The 23,673-nt window shown below is 48.6% G+C and overlaps 1 protein-coding gene across 1 annotated transcript in view; it reads left to right on the top strand.

The window, feature by feature from the left end:
- The window catches only part of LOC119100032 (A disintegrin and metalloproteinase with thrombospondin motifs 7), a gene marked incomplete at its 5' end in the record, with an annotated part of 52,882 nt that overhangs the window by 25,632 nt on the left and 3,577 nt on the right, over positions 1–23,673 (top strand). The window contains 6 exons of the mRNA XM_037223148.1: positions 2,767–2,884; positions 3,579–3,711; positions 6,760–6,877; positions 7,672–7,812; positions 9,915–10,030; positions 22,330–22,540. Coding sequence (XP_037079043.1) covers positions 2,767–2,884; positions 3,579–3,711; positions 6,760–6,877; positions 7,672–7,812; positions 9,915–10,030; positions 22,330–22,540 — 837 coding nt within the window. The remainder of the gene's footprint in view (positions 1–2,766; positions 2,885–3,578; positions 3,712–6,759; positions 6,878–7,671; positions 7,813–9,914; positions 10,031–22,329; positions 22,541–23,673) is intronic.

The following is a 23,673-nucleotide window of genomic DNA, read 5'->3' on the forward strand; positions in this document are numbered from 1 at the left end:
TTCCCGCCTTATCTGTTGGTCGCAGAGGCAGTAGATGATCCCATTGACCGGGCGTCGAAAAGACCGTCTTGAATAGACGGTGTGGGCAGCACCTATCGCTCCCTGTTTATGAGATGCTGTGTAGCTAGTTGATTGAGACAGTTGTTAAGTTAGAATGTGGTGCGCTGCGGTATTGCTTCCCGGTGCCTTCTGCTCTAGCCTGAAATAGTTGGAAAAGTAGGGTGCCAGCAATAATGGGCAATAGAATGCGGTCGCGGAGACGCTGGTGGCAGAATGAATGTGTCTCCGTAGTACAAAATGTAAAGCTCACCTTTGTAACTGCACCGTATTGCACTACCGTGTTGCATTGATAGCATGACATGTTCGCACCGTTACTCTGTGCGCTAGCAGCGTGACACGTTATGTCGTTACATGCCCCTCTGCCAGAGAGCGGCACGGAGGCCTTACCGTGACAATCTGTGTTAAGACGATGCTCTGTGTGTCTGTGCTCAAACGCATGCCTCTGTTTCAAGTTTCAGTCACGAATCGTGTTTTGTTTGACACAATGCAAGAAGCTGGACATGGTTCCTAGATATTACGAAAATAAGACGTACTGTAATAACTTCAGAATAGCGCCCTACCTGAGTACGTGAACACAAATAAACGTCCTAAGCCCGCGGATAAACATGCGAGAGACTCACGAGAAAGGACCAAAACACGACCACATAACGATGCGTGGATCAGCAATAACCTCCAGCACCGTCCCCGCCACTTCTCAGGGGATTAGCGACAAGGGAGTGCTGGAGCTGAAATTTCGCACGGGCAGTTTGGCAGACCTCCAACACTGTTCGAACGTCCTATGACGCAATCAAACAATGACTTAGTGATGAGCCTATTTATTAAATAGATAAACTGTGATGCCTAGATCGGTCTTTTCCATCCACAAATATACAAATAATTAAAATCTAGCTTATTTCAACTTATCTGATGCTTGTTCCAACACCTTCAAATGTGAACATCCCCTTTATAGGGAATGTTTAACATGTAAAGATATTGAAGCAGGCATCGGATATAATTAAACAAGTTCACTTTTGAAGTGGAAAGGAGTGTTCCAGACAGCACAATTCTCTGCTTGGTAAATATGCTTCCCATTGCGTCACGGTTTGGTTAGGCCATCCTACCTTGCACAACCTTGATTGAGCCAATTGAAGGCCGTTATATCTGGAGATCGCTCTCGCGAACGTCAGGTATGAACGCTTCGATAATTATAACCTTTGGCCTTGTTTGCCGCATGGCTTGTGGAATGGCAAGGTTTGAGTGCTGACATTATAACGCCATGAATGCCAACGTGACTTTGAAATACTCCCCCGATATACCTTCTCCATTTTCGCGGGTGTGGAGCGCAGAAACTAGAGACCGTTAGGTCTTAGAAGGGCGTGATTATGGACAGGAACGAAAGGTTTTCAGGATGGCTATTTCAGTTCAGGACCCCATATAACAGTGGAACACTCCCTTTCACATTTTGCCATATTCTCATCACGCCATATTCTTTCACATACTGTTTTTGCACAAGTGGAAGATGCAACGGGCTGTTACAACTTGTCAATGGGTGGTCAGGTTTTTTGTCTTAGCGTTAGGAGATTGTCTTTACTACGCTATTGCGCTTTTTCTACTTTTGAATTGTTTTAAGTTACCCTCTAGAGCATATTGGTGATTTTACAAGATCTGTGATGCACTTCGCATTTTGAGGCAAGTGGAGCGAAGAAGGAAAGCACAAAACAAACCATTAACAAACATCGCGGTGGCTGGTTGAATGCGACGAGCTCGTGTGGGTGAGGGGGTTATTTGGCCCCATAACGGTAAGAGATCTAGACAAACCAAATTCACATGACATATAGACATGTATTTGAGCTCACTCACCTCAATTCATTGTGTTCCTAGATCATAATCTTCAGGTCATGTTAGATCAAACAACGTTAAGCTCCAAATTGTTGGCCGAATTGCCCTCAAACCTCATCCAACCAGCTTTACCTTACATACCGCTTCAATGCAAAAGTCCATTGGTGTAAATTTCACCTAGGTGACCTTATTTCACGTTCATAAGGTCGCCTTTTCTGTTATATTTTCTGTCACTTTCACTTTATTTCTGTACTTCTGCTGCTGACAACTGTGAGATGCCGCGTCCGTGTAGTGATCCATTCTGACGACCTGTCCTAGCGTCCCACCCACTGCGGTGCCCTGTTCCGGCGCTGTTGTCCACTGTGACGTTCTGTCCCGGCGCTGTTGTCCATTGTGACCCCTGTCCCGGTGCTGTTGTCCACTGCGACGTTCTGTCCCGGCGCTGTTGTCCATTGTGACCCCTGTCCCGGCGCTGTTGTCCACTGTGACGGCCTGTCCCGGCGCTGTTGTCCACGGTGACGGCCTGTCCCGGCGCTGTTGTCCACGGTGACGGCCTGTCCCGGCGCTGTTGTCCACGGTGACGGCCTGTCCCGGCGCTGTTGTCCACGGTGACGGCCTGTCCCGGCGCTGTTGTCCACGGTGACGGCCTGTCCCGGCGCTGTTGTCCACGGTGACGGCCTGTCCCGGCGCTGTTGTCCACGGTGACGGCCTGTCCCGGCGCTGTTGTCCACTGTGATGGCCTGTCCCGGCGCTGTTGTCCATTCTAACGCCCTGTCCCGGCGCTGTTATCCTCTGTGACCCCTGCCCCGGTGCTGTTGTCCACTGTGACCCCTGCCCCAGCGCGGCGGGACGCTGTGACGCCCTGTGACTGAAGTGTGCCGTCTGCAGGGCATCGGCTGTGACGGAGTGCTGGCGTCGGAGGCGAGGGCTGACCGCTGCGGCATGTGCCACGGCAACGGCAGCCTCTGTAACACCGTCAGGGACACCTTCACCGCTAAGGGAGACGGTAGGTGGGCGGTCATCACCGCTGGATAGCGCGTCCGTTAGTTGCCCGGGTGCGGACTGGCCTGGGTAGGCGCGATGTCCTGTGTTTGCCCTTTTCAATGCCACTGCCGGTAACTGTTGGCATAAGACTGTTGAGTGTTGAGCTCTTTTGTGCGAGTGTTGAGTGGTGAGCCCTAGGGCTTGTGGTGCTTGGTTGGTTTGGCATGCCTATGTGGAGGTTACCCGAAAGTGTTTTTATCACAGCTTTAAAAAAAATTCATTAACGCATAAGTGATGGCAACTGACGATTCGCCGTACTTGTTTATGTTGTAATTGATATGACCCAGCTAAACTTGCACGCTCAAAATACGCAACGCATATTTATGATGTGCTGAAGTTAAAACTACTAGGTCGTTCCTCCTTCCACATGATAAGACCTGGCTTGCAAAAATGGTTTGCTCTACGCCGGTTCATATCATCCGCATGTTATCGTAGAAGTAAACTATACTATAGTGCTTTACTATAACGCATGTATAGACAAGTATATATATATATATATATATACATGTATACACGTTTCCACTCTATATGCCGGTTATGCCGGTTATATGGCTGGTGTCATAATTACTCCCCGTTTTGTTCAGGGCATGTCGTCGTTGGGATACCATCAGTAGTCTGTATTATCGTTGTGTCTGATATCTCCGCGTCTTCTTCAGGATATGTGGTCGTCGCCGGCGTGCCAGCTGGCGCTCGCAACATCAAGGTAGAGGAGGAAGCTGGGGCAGAAGACGGAAGTTTTCTGGCCGTCACTGGTACCAAGGACGATTCCGATTACCTGAACGCCAACTGGTAAGCCACGGCGCACGGGCCTGGCCGTGTCTACCGCCATGACGTTTTATGGTTCCTCTAACAGCAGTTTAAAAACATCTTGCAAAACGCTTGCAACGATGCACGTTTGCCTGTTCGTCAGCTGCATTTTGGGACCTTGACGATGCTACAGAGTACCACATATTGTGCCGCCAAATGAAGTGACCCCCCCCCCCCCCCCGGCCGCCCATTGTCTATCGGCTTTGCGGTCGGCTGAAGAGCCAGCGTGGGACGTCAGGTGCAACACAGTACATTGTCTAGAGTGGCAGCAATATCGGGGTGACCCCAGGGGAGCTAGCTCTCACCGCCGCTCACGTGGTCAGTGACGTTTAGGCACTCAGAAGTTCAGATAATTACGTCAAGAACGTCGACGACGATATGGCTATTTGTGCCACCCCGCTGAGATTCCTCAGAACGGAAATGCTCGTCCAAGTAGTTTGGATGAACTTAGACCCAAATGTTCACATTGAATGCCTTTATGCCAACAGAAGTCCCTCAGGTCTCTCCAGGCTTTGTCAATGCCGCAAGGTTTGCGATCGGCACGCAACCCAAGACATCAAAACTGGCTGTCGGGGTATTATTTCCGTACCGTAGGTAACTCCAGTAAGAGTTATCTTCAGCCAGCACGTCAATAAGACGACCAGAAGGCGCGGACCGAGAGTACCGCGCACTCTACGCTATGGACGGTTTTACCTACCTCCCAGGCACATTGGGGCCTAATCAACGAAGTTCCGGCAGCTCATTAAATACCTACATACGCTTAGTGCAGATCAGAGCGCGATCCTCATTCCAGAGGGACCTCGCATGTTTCAAGTGACTGATGAGCAGAACTGGGTCTTGTGTGAAGCACAAACATCGGCTGACAGCTGGAGAGTCTGTCAGTGTGTCAGTGGCAGGACCACCGCGGCATCTCACGTCGCAGCGCGACAAAATCCCTGGTTGCCGTGTTCGGCATTGAAGTAAACCAGCATGCTTCAAGGGGAGCGTTACACATTTGTATAGGGTTCTGAGCTGAGATAGCCAATTTAAAGACCATTGAGTGCAGTTCACAGTCCTGTCCTTTTTAGGCTTAAAACCCTCTGGCTGCTGAGTTTGACGTTCGTGAACTTGTGCGGACTCTTTCATGCGGATTATTTCAAGGTCATCCATGCATTAAGACGCCATAGAAACATCACACGAATGCCGCGACCTCGTTGGCCAAGACCGCAAAAAGTTACCCTCGAGATATTCGTGTCCGGCGCACATCAGCATGGTTTCCGACACCGAGGACTTCAATTGGCTTTGGACCGGACCAATGTGTTCGTTTCGTACTAGTTTCGAACACGAATCACGTTCGTTACATCATAAGCATCATTAAGGACTCATATGAATGCCAAGAATGCGTGTTCTTGTCCTTTGACAAATACAAACAAGCCGGATTGCATAACAGCATTTGTAGTTGTCATGACATACACGTCATTTTCCTAGCTCATGCTCTTATAATAGAATGATAGTAAACATTTGTGTAGAGGTATGTGTTCAAATCAAAAACTCGCGCAACAAAAATAAGCTCGAAGTAAATTGTTCATGGTGCTTTAGTCACTTTGCTGTGTCATTGACGCACGTACCTTTACATAGAGGAGGCCAAAGAATTGCAAAAACAAGCACCGCACAGGATACCTGTTACCGAGGTCACATAAACTTTGCAGCGCACACTTGAAAGCGCACGTGTTATTATGTTAAGCTCGGCGTTGTGACGTAATGGCGTATGGCACGTTCGCCTGGGCCTCGTTTATGCCGCATCATTAACTTATTCACAACAAAATGCCCGGGCTGGATTCGCTCAATCTGAGTCGTAATCAGCTCGACTTCATGTAATATACAGCATGTAAGAGCAAGGCAAAACGAGCGAATCAAACCGCTCGTTAGCTTAAGCTACCAATAGCAAGCCATACCTTTTCAATTCGAAATGGTTCGACTACGCTAAATCGTATTGCTGACGGCGACACCACAGTCCACTTATTTTCATCTGTACCGCTTTATATCCCCTCGACGTCCTTGAGAAGTGCACTTACGTCCAATGCACTCCGACTGGCTTGTGGGGAACATCGTCGTTGCCTGGGTCTGTTGATGTCAAGTTCAATAATGATGTCGATTTGTGGATCGTCCGTCATCACCAGGAAACTGGCAAACTACCGGTCATGCTTATTTTCGACCTATCGTTCTTCCTGGCTATACGTGTCAATGGGAAGTGACAATGACTCAATCACATCCCCTCCACGAGCCAGCACTGTTTGTACTGAAGATGGCACATAGTGCCATTGACGGAGTGATCAACTAAGTCGTCTGCGCGGTGTATTGCTTGTGCTCCTGAGTGTCGACCCGTGATGATAAAGCCAGGGCGGAGAGAATATCGGTTATCTTGAAAAGAGCCTCGGAATCACACAGTACTTGCTGAGTTTGCTGACATTTAGGAGTGTTCGGCGCGCAGAGCCGCCGTCGTTTGACGTGACGATTTTCTCTGATATCGGCCGATCTACCACCGAGCTCATCCTCTCTCCTAAACGTCTTTGTGCCATGTGTTTAGAAGCCACCGGCCAGGTCTTGACTGGCGGTCACATGATACACGGATGACGCACTCGAAAACAGCAATCCAAACACGCGTCGTCGAGGGACCAGACTGATAGTCTCCGTGCGTGCGGTGCGAGCTGATAACGTGTCCAGGCCATTCGTCTCCCTCCGTGTTGCTCCGCACACAGAGTGAGACACAATGCTCTTGGCGTCAGAGCCGCGCCACCGCCGGGAAGAAGGCGCAAAGGAAATCAGCGGGTGCGATTTCCATGTACATTCGTTTGATACGAAAAGAGACGATGTGCGTTGGACAAATGGGACAATCGCGTCCAAGTTTAGCCTGATAAACGACTTCATATGATAGATCATATGAAGTCCATCGGGCGCACTATTGGTCACATCCCAGCACCGTTACGACTTTGTCCGACGCACTTTGGGTCATGACCTCTCTCTTGACTGAACTGTCGGCTATGTTGCCAGGTTTGTCCAGTGGAGTGGAGAGTACCGTGCCGGCGGCACTCTGCTCTTCTACTTCCGCGAAGATCAAAACGAGACCATCTTCATCCCTGGCCCCCTGAAGGAACCAATCGTTCTCAAGGTCAGAACGCCCGAGACCTGCGATGAAGTTCCGAATGTGTTTCGATGCGACCGCTGATTGTAATGGGATATCGGGCAAGTGAAAATTTGTTAACATAGATTATGATTTATCTAGTTGGAAAGCATGCTTGCACGCTCGGCTGGGCAGACGAGTAGATCCTTCAAACCATACAACGTGGGGCTGTTGCCGGATAGAAACGCACTTGTCGTCACAAGACTGGCGCGTTGATAGGAAGGTCGATTCTGAGAGACTTCGTTCAGTTTGCAGAAGCGTATGAAAGAGACGTGAAGGGATGTAAATAAAACGTGAATATGTAATGCATTGCCAGGCATTGCCATCTTAGCACATGCGTGGCCATCGCTTTTGCTTTAACCATCTGTGGGAAGAGGGTCGCATCATGCATCTCTTCTACCCTGTTACGCATACTGGCCCGAACCATTGCACTTTACGATGATGCTGTATGTTCAAGGTGGGGGAGGGGAGACGCGTGCTCCTGTCCCTCATCTTCCTTGTGTCCATGCCGGCCGAACATCTTCATAACTCCATCTTGTCTACCAAGCTGTCGTATGCAGCGACATAGCGCATCAGCCGACTTTACCGAATTGCAATATTGCACGATTGAAATTACATACACGATGCCTAGGATTGTTGCTGTTGGAAAGCTGTGCCTAGCAAGGTCAGTACGCCTGCTGGACTTAACGTGGAGTGGCCCCATCCATTGTACTTGTTTTGGTGAGGAGCCCGGCCCGCCCCTGTTCTCGAGACCGCTCAAGCCGCGCGTTGGCTGCCCCCAGGCACTGCTGCAGGACAGCAGCACTCGGGTGCGGTTCGAGTACACGGTGCCTGGCCACGAGGGTGCTGAGGCAGCGCAGGTGTTCTCGTGGAGGTACCAGGAGTGGTCCGAGTGTTCTGTCCACTGCGGTGGCGGCCGACAGGTAAGCGCTCGGCTCTGCGTGCCCGGCCATCTATGGGATTCGCTTGCTGTATTTGTGCGCGATGGCGTTGTGCGCGCAAGGTTTGGGAGCGGTGGGCTTTTCGAAACGCGTTTTTGAAATGGCGAGACATCACATTGTGGCAACAGAAATGCTGTGAAGCATGGCAGTCATTTGTTATGCTCTGCAGATTTCGGGTATCTTCAGGTATCATCATTATGCCGTTATCCACTGTCCATGATTATGATATAATGCGAAGGCTGTGTCCACGTGTCCACAAGATGGAGGTTCCGTGCAGCAAACAGTTTTTACATTTTAATTTTTAACGTTAGTCAAAGCACACAGTCGCTATGATTTATTTTACCTATGCGATACTACAGAATGGCCCAAACTTTGAAACCGGAATTCAGTGGCACATGCATTTGATTTGTTTGCTGCACTCGCCCATTTCAAACGTGCGAAGCTCTGCGATGTACACTTACATATCGCAAAAATCCGTTTATAGTGAGTGTTTTGTGTGATATAGATGCAGCGGTCACTCAATAACTAATCAGCATTGCTTGACCTGAGTGGTACCATTATGTAGCAGGTCCGTAGATTATACTTGGTAGATGTGCGGAGTCATTGCATCGTAGTGATTTTCTGCAACCTTGTGGAAGATGAAATCCGTACCTGTCTGACTCTGTCCACATTCTTTCAAAAGAATCCTGTTGCATTGTACCCGTTAATATCACTGTAGTCCGCCTCCGCGTTTGTTGTTTTGGTTATCCACTCAGCCTCGGCGTCCCTCTGCCTCCTTCAGGTAGCTGGTTCCGTTCGTGCGTAACCTTCACGTGGTCCGCGTTGTAGTGGACCCGCTCCACTGTTCTATGTCATGTTCAGAGTGTGAGAAGGGTGTCTTCATGGTCCGTCGAACTGACCAGAACCTATTCAGCTGCGTCCGGGGAACCAGCGCGGCGTGCCGCAATCCACTGGGCATTAGGTCCCATGGGGCTGCGGGGCTTCGTCGAATGAGCTGTGGAAGAGCGGAGCTGAATGACTCCCTCCGTTCTTTGGCTGCTCCCAGCCGACCTGGTGCGGCCGTAATTGAACGTCCGTGGTGCGATTCACTTGCTGATGCCAGGTTTACGTACACCATCAACAAGCGGACCCTCAGACTACTCATTGTGGGTTGCGGTGCTAGCTTGATTTCTTAAACCTTCGCTCCGATTCGCCTTTTCCATAATCTTGAATGATAAGGGGGTCGATGTGGCCCCCCTGCGGTTTCCAAACCAAGAAAGATGGAGCCTCACCAAGAAGCGGCTTTCTTGCATCGAGATGTGATGATTGGTGATAACTTTTGTAATGTTAGGCCAGTGACAATTTCATTGTACCTGGTCAAAGTTTAATCGTCCTTGAAAATCGCACTGTTTTAGCTTTTCATGTTGTTAATATGTACGAAACCTTGCCACGCAGCCACTTGTAGCTTACACTGGTATATTTATTGTTTAATTTTGTACACATTGCTATGCAGTTGTCTTATGGTGTAGAACTCCGTTCGTGCATCAGATCGGACCTCCGCGCGCTCTCAGCGGGTTCGCCGGTTACCACCGACGCTCAAGCCGGCCGTGGATCATCGTGCAGTGTCCTTACAAAGGCGTCGGCACTTGGAAACCAGAAATGCTAGAGATACGTCCTTAGTGCCTAAACCCATAAATGCCGCATAGGCTTTCGAGCATTTGGGCGCGATTACATGGCATACTGGGTGGACATCCTCAGAAAATCTGAGGAGGTCGCATTGCGCCCCCTCCCCTTTCCTGTTTGGACGAATGTTAAGGATAAAATGAATGTATAAAATCAAGCTTCAGTGGTGGAAGGGGTTTTTATGTGCATATGCGTGTCCGCGTAACCCCTTTCACAGCCAAGTTCCACAGTAAATAAGTTTCGCTACCCATTGTTCCATCAATCTCTCCGTGGTGACTTGTTACACCTGCTGTGCCACACTGGTTCATATATTCTGCAGGCCGTAGCTAAGAGCGCTGCGCTTGGCTTGCAACCGGACCCGTGCAAGGCGAGCACAGCACAGAAGTCCGTGCTGTCCAGTTAGCTGTCGGCCCCGTTTTCAGACGTCTGACGCGGTCTGCATGGAGGACGAGGCAGGCCGGGTGGAGGACATCTACTGCTCCACCGACCGGCCAGAGACCAGGTCCAGACCCTGCAACACGGAGGACTGTCCTGCCCGGTACGGCCCAGTGTGGCAGGCGTGATGTGGCGTGGCGCTCGAACCAACGCTCGTGAACAAGAGCTTCGTAATGCATGGAAAAGGTTGTAAGGAAAGTTTTTCATTTTGTAATGTGTGAAGTTCTCAGTAAGTAATGTTCGTAAAGGATGTGACTCGCTCGTTTAAGAAGGGGTACGTAAAGGAGTTTGATAGCATAAGGTTCGTCACAAGAAATGTTCGTAATGGAAAAGTTTGTAAACAAGGACCCATAAGCTTACAAAATTTGAAGATATCCGGCACTGCTGAACTAATCCCAATCCCTCATGGCTTTACCTTATCACGCGATATATATATATATATATATATATATATATATATATATATATATATATATATATATATTGAAGAACGTGGTCGAGGCGGCCTATTGGTTTGGGCTGCCACTGCCGCGGCAAATCTTAGGGATCGTGGCAGAATTTGCATTAGTCAGGTAGGGCATTACTCTTAAGATGAACTGTTAAACCTGGGATGTGGCCATTGTAGTCGGTGCGCTCCTAATCCAACTCGTTATCATCGTCAACTGTTTCTGGGACCGATATTGATCAACGTGATTTACGGGTTTCCATTAATGACCGCCTGTTGTTCAACTCATCAATATTTCTCATCCCCTGCTCTTTCGACGCTCCGGTCGAAATATGTTTGAGAAGTTGTTTCCCTTTGAGATCTGTCCATATCGCAAAATTCGAAAAAGTATTCCTTGAAGGCGACTTCCGTGGTCCTGGATATTGAAACTGGACCCGTAAACTGGCACCACTGGGTATGGGTCTCAGAACGGGCTCGTTGTTCGCGCCGACTGACACGAAAAGGTCAGCTGGCAACTGGCCGGAGTGCATCAGTCTAGTGCGGGACGACAGTCGGTAACATTGCGCTGTGCGTGTGAAACACTCCATGGCTCTCCGTGGCAAAAGGCCGGAAACAAAATATCTGATCTATTATTGTCAGCCTACGGCGTCCTGGGTATGCCTAGTTAGAACTGATCGCCTTGAAACCATGTGAGGATAAAACGTGTTACCTGAGTGACACGGGCGCTTTGATTTCGAGTTCACCTTTCAGCTAGATTTCAACAGCTGGCGGGCCATAATCTCGGAAAGGCCGTCGCGTTTTGAGGTTGGAATGGAGCATCCTGCCAGTATCAGTCCCAGTCGCAGTCGTGGGAGCTGAGAAGCGACCAGCGAGTGCTTTTCTCAACATGTATTCAAATTTACCAGCGCGCGATGCATTCAGGCCGGCTCGGTGCATGTTCGTACATTGCCGTACGTGGCGCATATTTGCACATCCCCGCTCTTGGTGCATGCTCGCACACCACCGCTCTCCCCACCCCTCCGTACTCGGCGCACGTTTGCGCATCCCTTCACGCAGCACGTGTTGACACATCCCTTCACGCAGCACATGTTGGCGCATCCCTTCACGCGGCACATGTTCTCACATCCCCTCACTCGCCCGCACGACACGCCACGTCTTTGGCAAGGTCATTGATGTGACTGGTCCGTTTTTCTCTGCCTCCAGCGCGCGGTCTATTATTGGGAGCCAGCGCCTCTCTGCTCATTTGACACCCCTGGTTGGATCGGCCGGGAAAGCGGGAACTTGTGGCGCTAGCCATATGGTGCGTCTGGTGAAATTGACCACAGACACTAACGGGTTTGAAGAGTGTGATCAGGGCTCACCCTTGTTGAAAGGAGTGTGCCATCTTCGGGCCTTTTTCAAAAACATTCTCAGTGGAGCCTCCGGACTAGCTACGTCTTATGAAAGCGCTGGGAAGTGCAACTGCAGCGCTATCAAGACGTAATGAGGATATTTATTTGTATTAGCCGCCACTGTCGTCTAGGGGGAATATGCTGGACTCGTAATCCAGCGGCACTAGGTATGAATCCCAGAGCGGGCGCATCGTTTGACCCGACGGAAATGAGCTGGCAACTGGCTGGCAATGAGAGAAAAGGTCGGCTGGCAACTGGCCAACAAGTGTCAACCCAGGCCCGGGACGGTAGTGTCGCAGCATTGTGCGGCAAGTAAAACCATCCGCATTCCTGTCTGGCTCAAGGGTGGAGGCAAGATTATCCGTTGAACTGGGCGGTGCCAATTGAGTGGTGGGTTCACGATGCACGCAACAAGCTATGCTTAGCAGGTACTATGAACCCAGTCACCCATGCAAACCATTCGGAATAAATTTATTTTTAGAAAATTGTTTTCAAGTCCAAAGTACGCTGTCAGCGCATTGTATCAACACTTTGCCTCTTCCCTGCAGTCGCGACCACCGTCGTCATGACAACCACCGAGCCCACCTCTACTGACACGAATAAAATAACGCTTGCGATTGGCCCATGAGGCAAGGGCCTGTTACGGAAAAGTTGGCTGATTGACGTTTGAACCAGTGCGTTACAGGCAGTGCAGGCCGAGGGGTGGGGGCACAGGGCACGCGCCTGCGTGCTGATTAGGGACTCACCGTGTCGATAAGGGTTTACATTTCGGTCAGACGCCAACAGTAACGCACATTCGGCTCCGTGACGGCATCGGCCTAAGGCCTCATTTCCCAGACAGGAGCCAGCGATTTACATTGGTCGGGGCCGCAGCGCACGTCGCTGTCAGCGCACGACAGCGTCTAACGGGGGCCCTGTGTTGGCAAGGGGCCCGAGTCTTCTAGAGGCAGAGTTTGAGGAGGCCCGAGGGGCCTGGAAGGCCCACTGGGTCCGATGATCAAGGACAGTCAGGGGAGTGGAGGTTGTGAGGTCTGTGGGCTACTACCTGCTAATCATGAGAAGAAATTGACACTTCTGTCATTATGACACAACCACATGTTGTGGCATGATGACGGGAGTGTCAATTCACTATGTTGTGATAGTGATGAAGGCTTCACCAGGTATGTTTTGCAGTTCATTGTTAGCAAAAACAAAAATAAATAAACGACATTTGCATCCATGCAAATATCATACTCACAAGCGCAAAGAAAATGTGCATATGAATGCGCTCTGCAGTGTGACTCAGTTCCAGAGCTTTCCTGTTGCAGTAGGGGTGCTATAATCAGCAGTCAACATTGTCCTCAAAGAGCACCAGATGCTAATCTTTCTCCGAACTCCCAGGGCAGTTGGACCACAATAACGCACAATAACCTTCTGCTACTTGCGGTGAGACTCTCGATAAGAAAGGAGATTGCGATGGAACCTGTACTCCCCTTCCTCTACCTTTCCATGACTTACATTTGCTACCCCACCTCACTCTTCACTTCTCATTGCCTTCCCATTGTCTACGTCATTGGCTATCGTATAAATGTCTGGCAACCAAGATTCATGTAAGCAAAAGCTTAAATGGTGAACAATTGTTTTAATGTTAACGAGACATTGATGACTTAGCTGCATTTCAAGCGAGGACATAATTTTTGAAGATAGGTTGGGGAAAGCACTGCAAAATAATCTAGTCTACCCATAAAATTAGCTGTCTTCCTGATTGGCACCCTTTTCAACAACTCGGGGATGCTTGTAACCCTGAACTGAAAATAAATATAGATACACCCCTGATTTGTAAACTTCTCTGACTTGCAACCATCCGCAATCAGGACAAGAGCAAAAATGGCATGAACTGGCTTTTAAGAACCTTTCGCACCTCTTATCATTCGTTTTCATGAGAAGCGTCATCAGATTACAACATCAAACCCATGGTGCTTTTCAAAGGGAGAAAGGCTGGCTGCTTTTGATTGAGTAAAAGCAGTGAGTAAAAGGCCTTTTTGATGCATCGAAATGTCGGCCTGGGTAAAACAGGTCAATTTCTACCTTGATCGGATCATCTCGTCGACTTACTCTCAATATGCATGTCGTTGCTGTGGACAGGATACAGAATCGCGGTACTACCAACGAAGAAGACGGGGCCCAGAAATCCGGCCCTAGGCAGGCATTCGTGACACTGCAATGGAAATGCCGCTTGTGAAGCCGCAGTGTATTGAAAGTTAAAAATAATCTCCCGCTTCATATCAGCCGCAACGGAACGATTGAAGGGTGCCCTTGCGACCAGTTGAATCCTCGTATCTAGGTATTTTTCCAATCTGTCATACTGTCTAGTTTGGGGCACGACAGTCGGCTGAAAAAAAACGAATCGGCCGGCCAACCGCGTCGTAGGAAATGCACTGGTTTATCGTCCTATGTCGCCGAGTGGAGCGACCAACTGATATCATAGGATATTTTTGTCGTCGGGTGCGGATGAAACCTTATTGAGATACATGGTGCGGTAGGCTGTGGTAAAGAGTCTTTGCGGAAAGGTTTGCTTGTGTTGTGTGATGAAATGTGTTAGTATGCACGCATAATGTCTATGTGTGGGGACCTTTTGTTAGGCGTTGCAGAGTGTGGTGTACTTTCTTGTCTTGGCCGTCACAAAAGTGTTCTGCGTAAAGCATTTTGGTAACATTTTTTGCGTAAAAATATGATGTTTGCCGCAGACCTTCTCCACCAAGTCGGCACACCTTGCCACCTCTGGTCGGCTACTTCCGATAGAAATTCTGAGATGTTCAGGAGCATTTCCAGACAGCTGGTATTATTGATGACATTTTACACGTCTGATGTAACATTAGGTGGAAAGTAAAAAAAATATGTGAAGTTGAAATGCCCTTTAAGGCTGAAAAATGTCCTTTAAGGCTGCAATCGATATCATGTAACACCATGAGTGACGTCAGACCAAACATCTTACTTTAGTTTAGACCACTACTCGTTTAACTGCAGTACACTGTTTTTATAGTTGTGACTGTCCAGGTCGGGTACTAGGCACCTATTCCACTCACGTCTCGCTCAAACCCGCCAAATTGTGTTTGTCAGTCGCAGCTTAGTTGTGATTCAAGAGACTGGTCGGTTTCTTGCGTCTTGGTGTTTTGTTCCAGGTTGGGGGATGAATACTGTGAGATAAACCATCCAATAACCTTGCCGTTGACGATTTATTACCACATACGACGAAGCAAGGAAGTAGCCGGGTGATCTGTGGGCATGTGTTGCCAGGGCTGATCCTATTTAAGGTTGTAATCGATGTTGTATGACGTCACGATCGACGTCAGTCTTATTCGTGCCCGACGTAACTTGCGGTAGTGAGTGGCATGTTCAACCTAGCCTGCTACCTTAACGGTAAAACTTGATGTGTGTAAGAACCGGGTATGCGCTTGGCCCCCAATACTTCTTCTGAGGAGCTGGTTCCTGGTTCTGAAAGGAACCAGTCCGGAATTAGACCGAGGGAAGGACCAACAACCGGGATCCTACCTCATAAAAAGGGAGTGTTACACATTTGTGTAGGATCTTGGACTGGAAGAGCCACATTGCAGATCATGCGGTGCATTTCACAGCCCTTCCCTTCTAAACACCTCATACTTTCTTGTTTTTGAGCTACACGCCCGCGGATATGTACACACTGTTTCTTACAGGCTATTTCAAGGTATTTCAGGCAAGTGGGATGCCACAGAACCGGCATTCAACCCTGCCATCTCACTGGTCATGCGGCGTTCAAGGCCAAGTAGGATATAATCACCCAATCGTTCATGTCTGGTGTTCGTGAACACAGTTTACAGATATCACACAGTTCGGATGGCTCTCGATCTACGTTGTGTAAGCAGTGTAAGATTGAGACAGGAATCACGTTGCGTGCTGCATTATACAAGTTGGACATCGGTGGGCATGTTACGGCAATCAGACATGTGATCGAACAACTTTGGCACAACGTCACATCTGAGTGTGTACTACAAGCAAACATCTAAACTCACGGATAAATATGCAAGGACATCACGTTGAAGGGTAAAAACACGAGCACCCAACGATATTTGGTTCAAGAACACATCCGGCACTGCCATGACCACATTTTGGCAGGTGGAAGTGCTTCAAATGATAGATGGCCATTTCGCGCGGCCAGTTTGGCAGCGCATAAACATCTTACGAATGTTCCACGACGCAATCAAACATTCGCGTATTCAGGAAAACGTTAACGAAATAGATATAATGTGTTGTCTAGTGTGCCGAAAGATCCAGCAAGAAGCAGGATTCAGCCTGATGCTAGGCCAAGAGAACCAGCGAGAGCAAAGATCCAGTCTGGCACTTCGTCTAAAGATCCAGCAGGAACCAAGGTCCAGCCTAGGACATGCAGAGATCCGGTGAGAGCCAAGATCTAGCCTGGAGCTTGTACAGATCCAACAAGACCAAGATACAGCTCAGAATTAAGCTGAGATTGGGCAAGAACCAAAAGATAGTCTTAAGTGATGCCAAAGCAGGCAGCATGAACCTGAATGATACCTGAGATTCTTGTCAGCCTTGGCTTTCTAGGTTCAGAAAATTGTCCCTCCGATGTTCAGTTCTCGGAATAATTTGGGAGTCTGAGCAACGAAAATGGCTTGATCTATTCTGAAAAACATTTCATAAATGTATGCGTACAAATGTGGCCCACTTGCTCCCTAACACGCACCCGGATGGGCGAGTATATATGCTTTTTTTGGGGTGGAGGTCAATTTGATCCTTTGAAATCTTAAAATCTTTGAAAGCTAAAAACACCAAACTCACAGAATATGGCGGTCTGTATGTGAACTCATTTAGGTCAAGATTTTGGTCCATATGTCGCGATCTTTTAGTAAAATAAGGTGAAAAGATCAAACTAAAGATTAGTTGCAAAGTGCCCCCAGACTTTCTTATGCAACCGGCACGAACCTAGAAGCCTGTTCTTAGCAAAATATATCTGGCGTTCATTTGAGGTCAGTGATCCTGTTCGGCCTTGTTTGATTTTTGTTTGAACGAGCTTAAAGGACTGCGCTTGGGAATACGTTACTAAAAGCTGTTGCGTTCCCTGGTATCAAGAGTTTGACAAGGGTATCAAAAACTATCTCATAAAGCAAGCTCTCCAGTAAAAAAACAGATTTTTTTAAAAATCAGTCCTACTTTTATATATGACCTTTGGTCAATGGACATTGATGTAGTCCTAAATTCAATCGTGCAACTATCTACGAATCTATTTCAAAGATGTATTGATTTGTCTGGCACTCCATTCTTGCATCAGATCGAACGATTTCCTAGAGATTGATTTCGCTGACGTTAGTGTCCCAAACGTTAGTTTTTTTGTTTGTTTGCTTGTTTGTTTTTTGTTATCGTTTTGTTTTGTGTTTTTGCTCGAACCATGCCCCATTGAGATCCTGCCAAGATCTTCCATAACTTGTAAAATGGAACATGGAAAACGCGCTCATTTGAACTTGGTCATTTTCTACTTGCTGCTACCTTGCCATTTGGCGATGTTTTGCTGCATAATGTTATCTTGTACCTATGGCTCTAAAATCCACTTTGGGAACCAGAAAAATAAGCTTTTCTCCTAGGCTGGCTGGCGGACTGTTTGCAAATATGGAACATTACCGTTTCGTCACAACAACCTGCGATTGACTGAGATCATCGTCTTCATGCCACACAATGAGCTTGCCAGGTGACTTGCCGGGAACATTGGCTCCTTTCCAGCTCAATAATTCTCTTAGTAATTCCAAACATACGTCAGCGTAAGCTTTCACGGTTCATTCTTAGCAACAGAACCAGGGAGCACGCTCTAAAACGCACAAAATATTGTTGGCATTTGACCCAACTTGATATCAGCTAATTCATTCTGCCATATGTTTGTTCAGCCCAAGGTCAGAAAAACGCTGAGTAGCGGCGATTTGAATCGTCACGGTCCCCATTAGGTGACTGACCAACTGGTGGTGAATAAAGTTGTAACCAGTTAACCAGATAACCCGTTAATCAATAATAGCCAATAAAGTACGTATATAGTAACCAATAATCATTACAAATAGAAATATGGTTTTGCAAAAAATGCGAATCTTGTATAGACAATTATACGAACGTGGAGAAGCTCTAATTACCAGAACTTAAGGAAAGGAATAAAACATGATCATCTACAAAGGAAATCAGTTTAGCATTGTAGCATCTTCGTCAACTGAACTTGTCATCTGACAGATTGTTTACCTTTGCTTCGAGGCTCCAGGGTGGTGGACAGCGAATGGAGGACCAATGATCAGCTGACCCGATCCACACTGTCGGCATCACCCGGGTTCTGCCAGTATCTCATGCCTTGACCCATATCTCATCTCTTATACGACCTTGAATCGTGACGCAGTCAGGTGGATGTCTCTAAATTGATGTATTTAATTTAAGGCAATGGCCAGTCATCGTCGCCCATTCCATCAACATTATGCTTTCTTGTTAGAGCCAGTGTTGTGTTTAGCACGCATATAGCACATAGCATAGAGTGTACAAATTTTCATTTTCGTAGCATCCGAGCAAAAATATATTTGGGAGAGCAGTCCGCAGTGGAGGGTATCAACACTGGAAGATTGAAGCTCGAGTCCTTCCACAAAATTAAAATGCACACCCCTGCTTTCTTGGAATGACGTGCGGATGGCTTCAGCTGTTAGACACTCACTTCGAAGTCATAGGTAATGCTCTTCAATAAGCAGTAATGTTATATTAATTGTGCTATCAGGGCATGCCGTCTGTTTGACTTGTCCCTGTTGTGTGACTTTTAATTCTTATGCGAATATATATGTAGGTTATGCTGCGTGACTCCTGCGAACGTTGTGCTGATAATCAGGGGTCCGGGGCTTGGACTTACGAGAAAACATTGACAGCCGGTATGCAAGGTCTAATAGTCTCGTAGAAGCCATTGAGAACCAGAAGCCAGGAACCATGCTCAAGGTTTGGTATAGAACCTATACGAAACAAGATCTTGGATTTTATTCGGCCAAAACATCCTGTGGGAACCAGAATCCGCCGTCTTGTTCCACTCCCGATTGGATACCACTCACTGGCCGACTAAGCTGCAGTCGTCGAGCTGAGTGATGGTCAAGCTTAGCCAACATCGATGTGAATTGTGGATGTTTCCACGAAAGCTTGGGGTGCACATTATTTATCCACGATCCTTTTTATTCTTTTCATTTGATTCGAGGTGGGTATGCCGCCACACTAGTAGTGCCTAGGGTTACTGGTTGTGGGAATGAATTTTTGATGTTTAAAGAAAAGGAAGCGTTGTGCAGTCTTTTTTTTTTGCTCTTTTTGGACGGTTAGCTGGTTCATCCTTGGAGCTTATTATTTGGACCTTGGATGTTCTATAAAAACTATGAACGGGCTGCGAAATCCTTGTTCCAGAATAGACCGCTCGCAGACATTACTTAATGTCTTCGTGCAAAGTTTGTTTTTATTCCAGCCAATGGCATGGAACATTGCATCCACTACTTTACAGTACATGAGTTAATTGGAGAAGTTGCCCGCACTATAAACGTACAAATATTTATTCCACATTTGCAGCCAAAGTGGCTATGTCATAAGACTTATCAAAGCTCGTTGTGTTCAATCTCCGCACAATAGCAGATTTCACATAATTTAAACTATTTTAAATTTGTTGAGTGAAAAACGAACGCCTTTTCCGGCTTACCAGATGCAGAAAAGTATGTAACGACGTTTATGTTGATGAAATTGAGGTTGGCTGTCCATAAGCAAGATCATGTTTGTTTAGAGAGTTCCGATGCTAGATCTTGTCCTGCTGAAACTTTTAGAAGCATAAAGAAACAGACACTCGGTAGCATGTTTAACGCAGGCGCGACAAACCAAACTGATATAATGGCCACGCCTCCCATCCATAGGTGTGCAGTACTTGGAGACCTTCATATTTAGACCTGGCCCATACGCGATCATTGAATAAAATGATCCGCCTAGCTCGCCTTGCTCCACACAGCACCACCGATGTCAAGGATAATGGTGCGGCCAGCATCCAGCGTCCTCGACCAATCCACACAGCTGGTTGCCGGGCGTAGTATTATACTAAACTTTGGGTGACCTAAAGGCATGGAATGCAGCAACGAATTTCCGTAAGGAGTTTCGTTGTGCGCACCAAACTAATTATTCGTTGGATAGACGTAGTTTAGCTGTTACATGTCAATTAAATTGCATAAAAACAACCCTTTCGCTGTCAAAGCGTCTGGTAAATCCGAATGATTTGGAACAGCGCGAACTTCGTAAAAATATTTGAGGGCATTAATCCATCGTAAAAGCCGCCAATATTTGTATTGAAAAATGTTCTTCGGGGACTTGGGGACCGAAGCGACACGAACAGCATCGTTACAGATTTTTTTCGGGTGGTTGTGACGGAGGAAACTTTAAATTTGTGCTGCCAGACTTCTGACTCCCCCTCGGTCTGCAACCGCTCACATTTTTTGTTTGTTTGTCTGTTTGCTTAGCCTGATAGCAATTTTGAATTTCGATAGCACTTTGAGTGGGAAGTGCTTTTGAGAATAAGAAGAATTTCAGTAGCACTTTGAGCCGGAACTTGGCATTCAGACGCGCACGGCCGATCTGTTGGGCCCGAGGCACTTAAATGCCGGATTCACCTCCGTCAGGTTCAATGCTGATTGGCCGATCCTGGGAGCGGGAGGAGCAACAGGCAGTGAACTCCGGGCCGGGGGTGCAATAGTACGGACAATATGGAAATCCCTGCGATCCAAGTGTCCGAATGCTGCCACACTGCCGAGTAAGGGACCGATTTCCCTTCACGCGCTGCACCGACGAAGTTTTTGCGAGGACGTTTTTTTGTACTGTTTGCCTGGCAGTGTGGCTTGTGTGTTCTCGTGGAGCCGGAGATTGCGAGGGGCAGTGATTTATTGCGGTAGAGCAATATGGTTGAGTTACTTTTCCCGAGGGTCTGAAAGGGGGAGGCAAGTGCGGCGGATACAGGGATGGTGCATAATATTGCGATATTTTGCCGGCCAGCTGTTGGAAGTTCGACATTCGATGGAAATGTATTAGTTAGCGTATTAGTAGCTTCTGTGAAGTTCAAGCAGTTCGCATTTTGAAAGAGACGAAGTTCACGAACCTCGTGGAGCGACAGTTGCAATGGCAACGTAGGTGCTCCGGGCAAATATTTTTTTTGCAAAATCGGTGCTTATTTGCAAGAATGACTGAACGTATTTCGCGCTCACGGTGGCACAAGAAATGGACCATTCATATGCCGTGTTCGCTTCACCCTTTTCGAACCCACTTCCTCACCTCTACTGCTACTTCGCCCTTGGTTTTCGAGCTCAAACTTCCGGACTTTATTTTACCTTTGAAGGCTTTAGCTGTTGCTTTGCATCCCCTGTTTCTTGGGGCTGTTATCTCCCTATGCACAGGCAGTAGTTCATCACGCAAGCAATCATGTTTCACTGGAAAAGTGCATTGGTCCCGCCAGCCACGCCGGCTTAAGAGTGTCTCGGTCCTGCCAGCTAAGCTGGAAAAGTGTCTCGGTCCCGCCAGTTACGCTGGCTGAAGAGTGTCTCGGTCCCGCCAGTTACGCTGGCTGAAGAGTGTCTCGGCCCCGCCAGGTACGCTGACTGAAGAATGTCTCGGCCCCGCTAGTTACGTTGGCGAAAGGTTTCCATATACTAGGCGTCAATTACCTCTGAGATTGCCGTAGTAAGCAAGACACACCATTGCCATCCGTGAACTTTGGACTTTTATTAACATCATAAAGGATTCGTTGAGTTCACTGTGGACGTTTTCAGGACATGTCCCAGAAGATGGCAGTCTTTTCGAAGATGTGACTGGCCCTACTCTGGACATAGGGACTGACCGTGGCGGAGGTCGTTGCGACATGTGGAGATCTCCACCGGCTCTATGCGATAATGTGGCTGGCGTGATGATGTTGATGGGATTGTGTGACTGACGTGCTGATGCTGATGGGATTGCGAGAGCCTTCGGCTGACGAAGTGGTTAACCTTGGGCTGGCTCCGTCAGTGCTGCTTTGGCCTGCGGGAAGCACAGCAGTATCGCCGGTTGGGTATATGGACGCCTGCTGTGTCCGTGGCTGCCGCTGCCTGGGAGCGGGGCACTGCATCCGCTGTCATCTGAAACACACATCACACGGAGACAAAACACACAGCACACGGGGCAAAACACACAGCACACGGAGGCAAAACACACAGCACACGGGGCAAAACACACAGCACACGGGGCAAAACACACAGCACACGGGGCAAAACACACAGCACACGGGGCAAAACACACAGCACACGGAGGCAAAACACACAGCACACGGAGGCCAAACACGCAGCACACGGGGCAAAACACGCAGCGATCTGACCGCAGCGTCGCCAGCGACCGCCCTGGTGACGACGAGAGCTGACACAAACCCTGCCGCGATGACCGAAGCCGATGACCGAAGCCCGGTGGACCCGGCCTGGTGATGACCTCAGCTGGCACGCCCGCGGCCCCGTGGACGACGCGGGCTGACGCGGCGCGCGCGGCCCGCAGGTGGTGGACGCAGCCCTGGCAGCCGTGCCTGGCCCGCTGCGGCGAGCCGGGCCGCCGCCACCGCTTGGTCGTCTGCGTCCGTCTGTCCGGCGCGGACGAGATGCAGGCGCTGGGGGAGCACGAGTGCGCCGACCAGCCGCGGCCGGCGCTGGACGAGCCGTGCAGCGGCCCGACGGACAACTGCGAGTGGCGCACCGGGCCCTGGAACAAGGTCAGTTCTGCTCCGCTGCCGCGCCGAGCCGGGGTCAAGGCCAGGCCGTGGTTTGCCGCCGTTGTTGGGGGTGTTCGATGCAGTCAGCTGCTGGTGTTGCATGACGTTGCTTGCCTCTCAAACCGGCGGGAACGGCGAGGAGTCGAACCCCGTACCTCTAGTTTCCCAGACGCACAGCCTAGACACTGCACTACCCCCCCCCCCCCCCCCCCCCCCCCCCCAGGCTCGTCGACGACTCGTAGGAAGTAGTCGAAATGTACAGTGGACATGAAGCACAACATCCGAAAACTGAGCATTTGTTTGTTCCTGCTACGCATTTCATTTCAAAATTTGTCGAGGAAGGCCCTATATCTTAGTACCATTTGCATGCGGTGAATTCCATTTTAATTTGGAGTCGAGAATCAATTTCATCTTAGCCCCCAGATATGCGAGATCTGCCTAGCTGAGAACATTCGGGGCTCAGAATATCCGCCGAGGTGTTGGCTATGCTTTACTCGCGCGGTTTTGGGAACTGTTTCGGTGACACACTCAGCAGGAAGGGCTAAAACGCGCCTTATATTGCCGCTTGCTCAGGGTGTCTACATGGGATCTTATACTACATACCGTCAAAGGACGGCTGAAGAGGCTAAAGGGCAGCGAGCATCGCCTTCTTAGAAGCGCACCGTTGCAAAGGCTCACTTGGGTACTTAAGTATGTGAAAAAGGGGCGAGGCACAACTTCTTGAGCGTGGGGGCAGGGGGCACCGCACTTTGACTGTCAGTGGAAGGTTGGATGTGGTCGTCCTTTTTTCTATTTGGTGTTATGTATTAAACGATCTTGGAAACTGCCACCGCAATGTGCTTCCTCAGTCGGATCGGCATGTGGACCATTTCCGATTATCGCAAATTGTCATAAGTGATCATTGTTATACAGTTGATCGCCGCAGGCTTCTGTCCCAGATGATAATCAAAAGGTTGCGCCACTCTTGTTGGAAAATGGATTTGCATGCGATTGAGGGTCACATCCGATGACCTGACACTCTTGCTCACTAGAGTTTCAGTGGTACGCTCAGTGTATTGGGAATCGCCGGGTGACATCACGATATTCCAAAAATATCAGAGCTGAATATATCGCATCTAAAGTTTTCCGAAGTC

This window comes from Pollicipes pollicipes, unplaced genomic scaffold, assembly GCF_011947565.3.
Source record: "Pollicipes pollicipes isolate AB1234 unplaced genomic scaffold, Ppol_2.1 Scaffold_4881;HRSCAF=5763_pilon_pilon_pilon, whole genome shotgun sequence".
Lineage (NCBI taxonomy): Eukaryota > Metazoa > Arthropoda > Thecostraca > Pollicipedomorpha > Pollicipedidae > Pollicipes > Pollicipes pollicipes.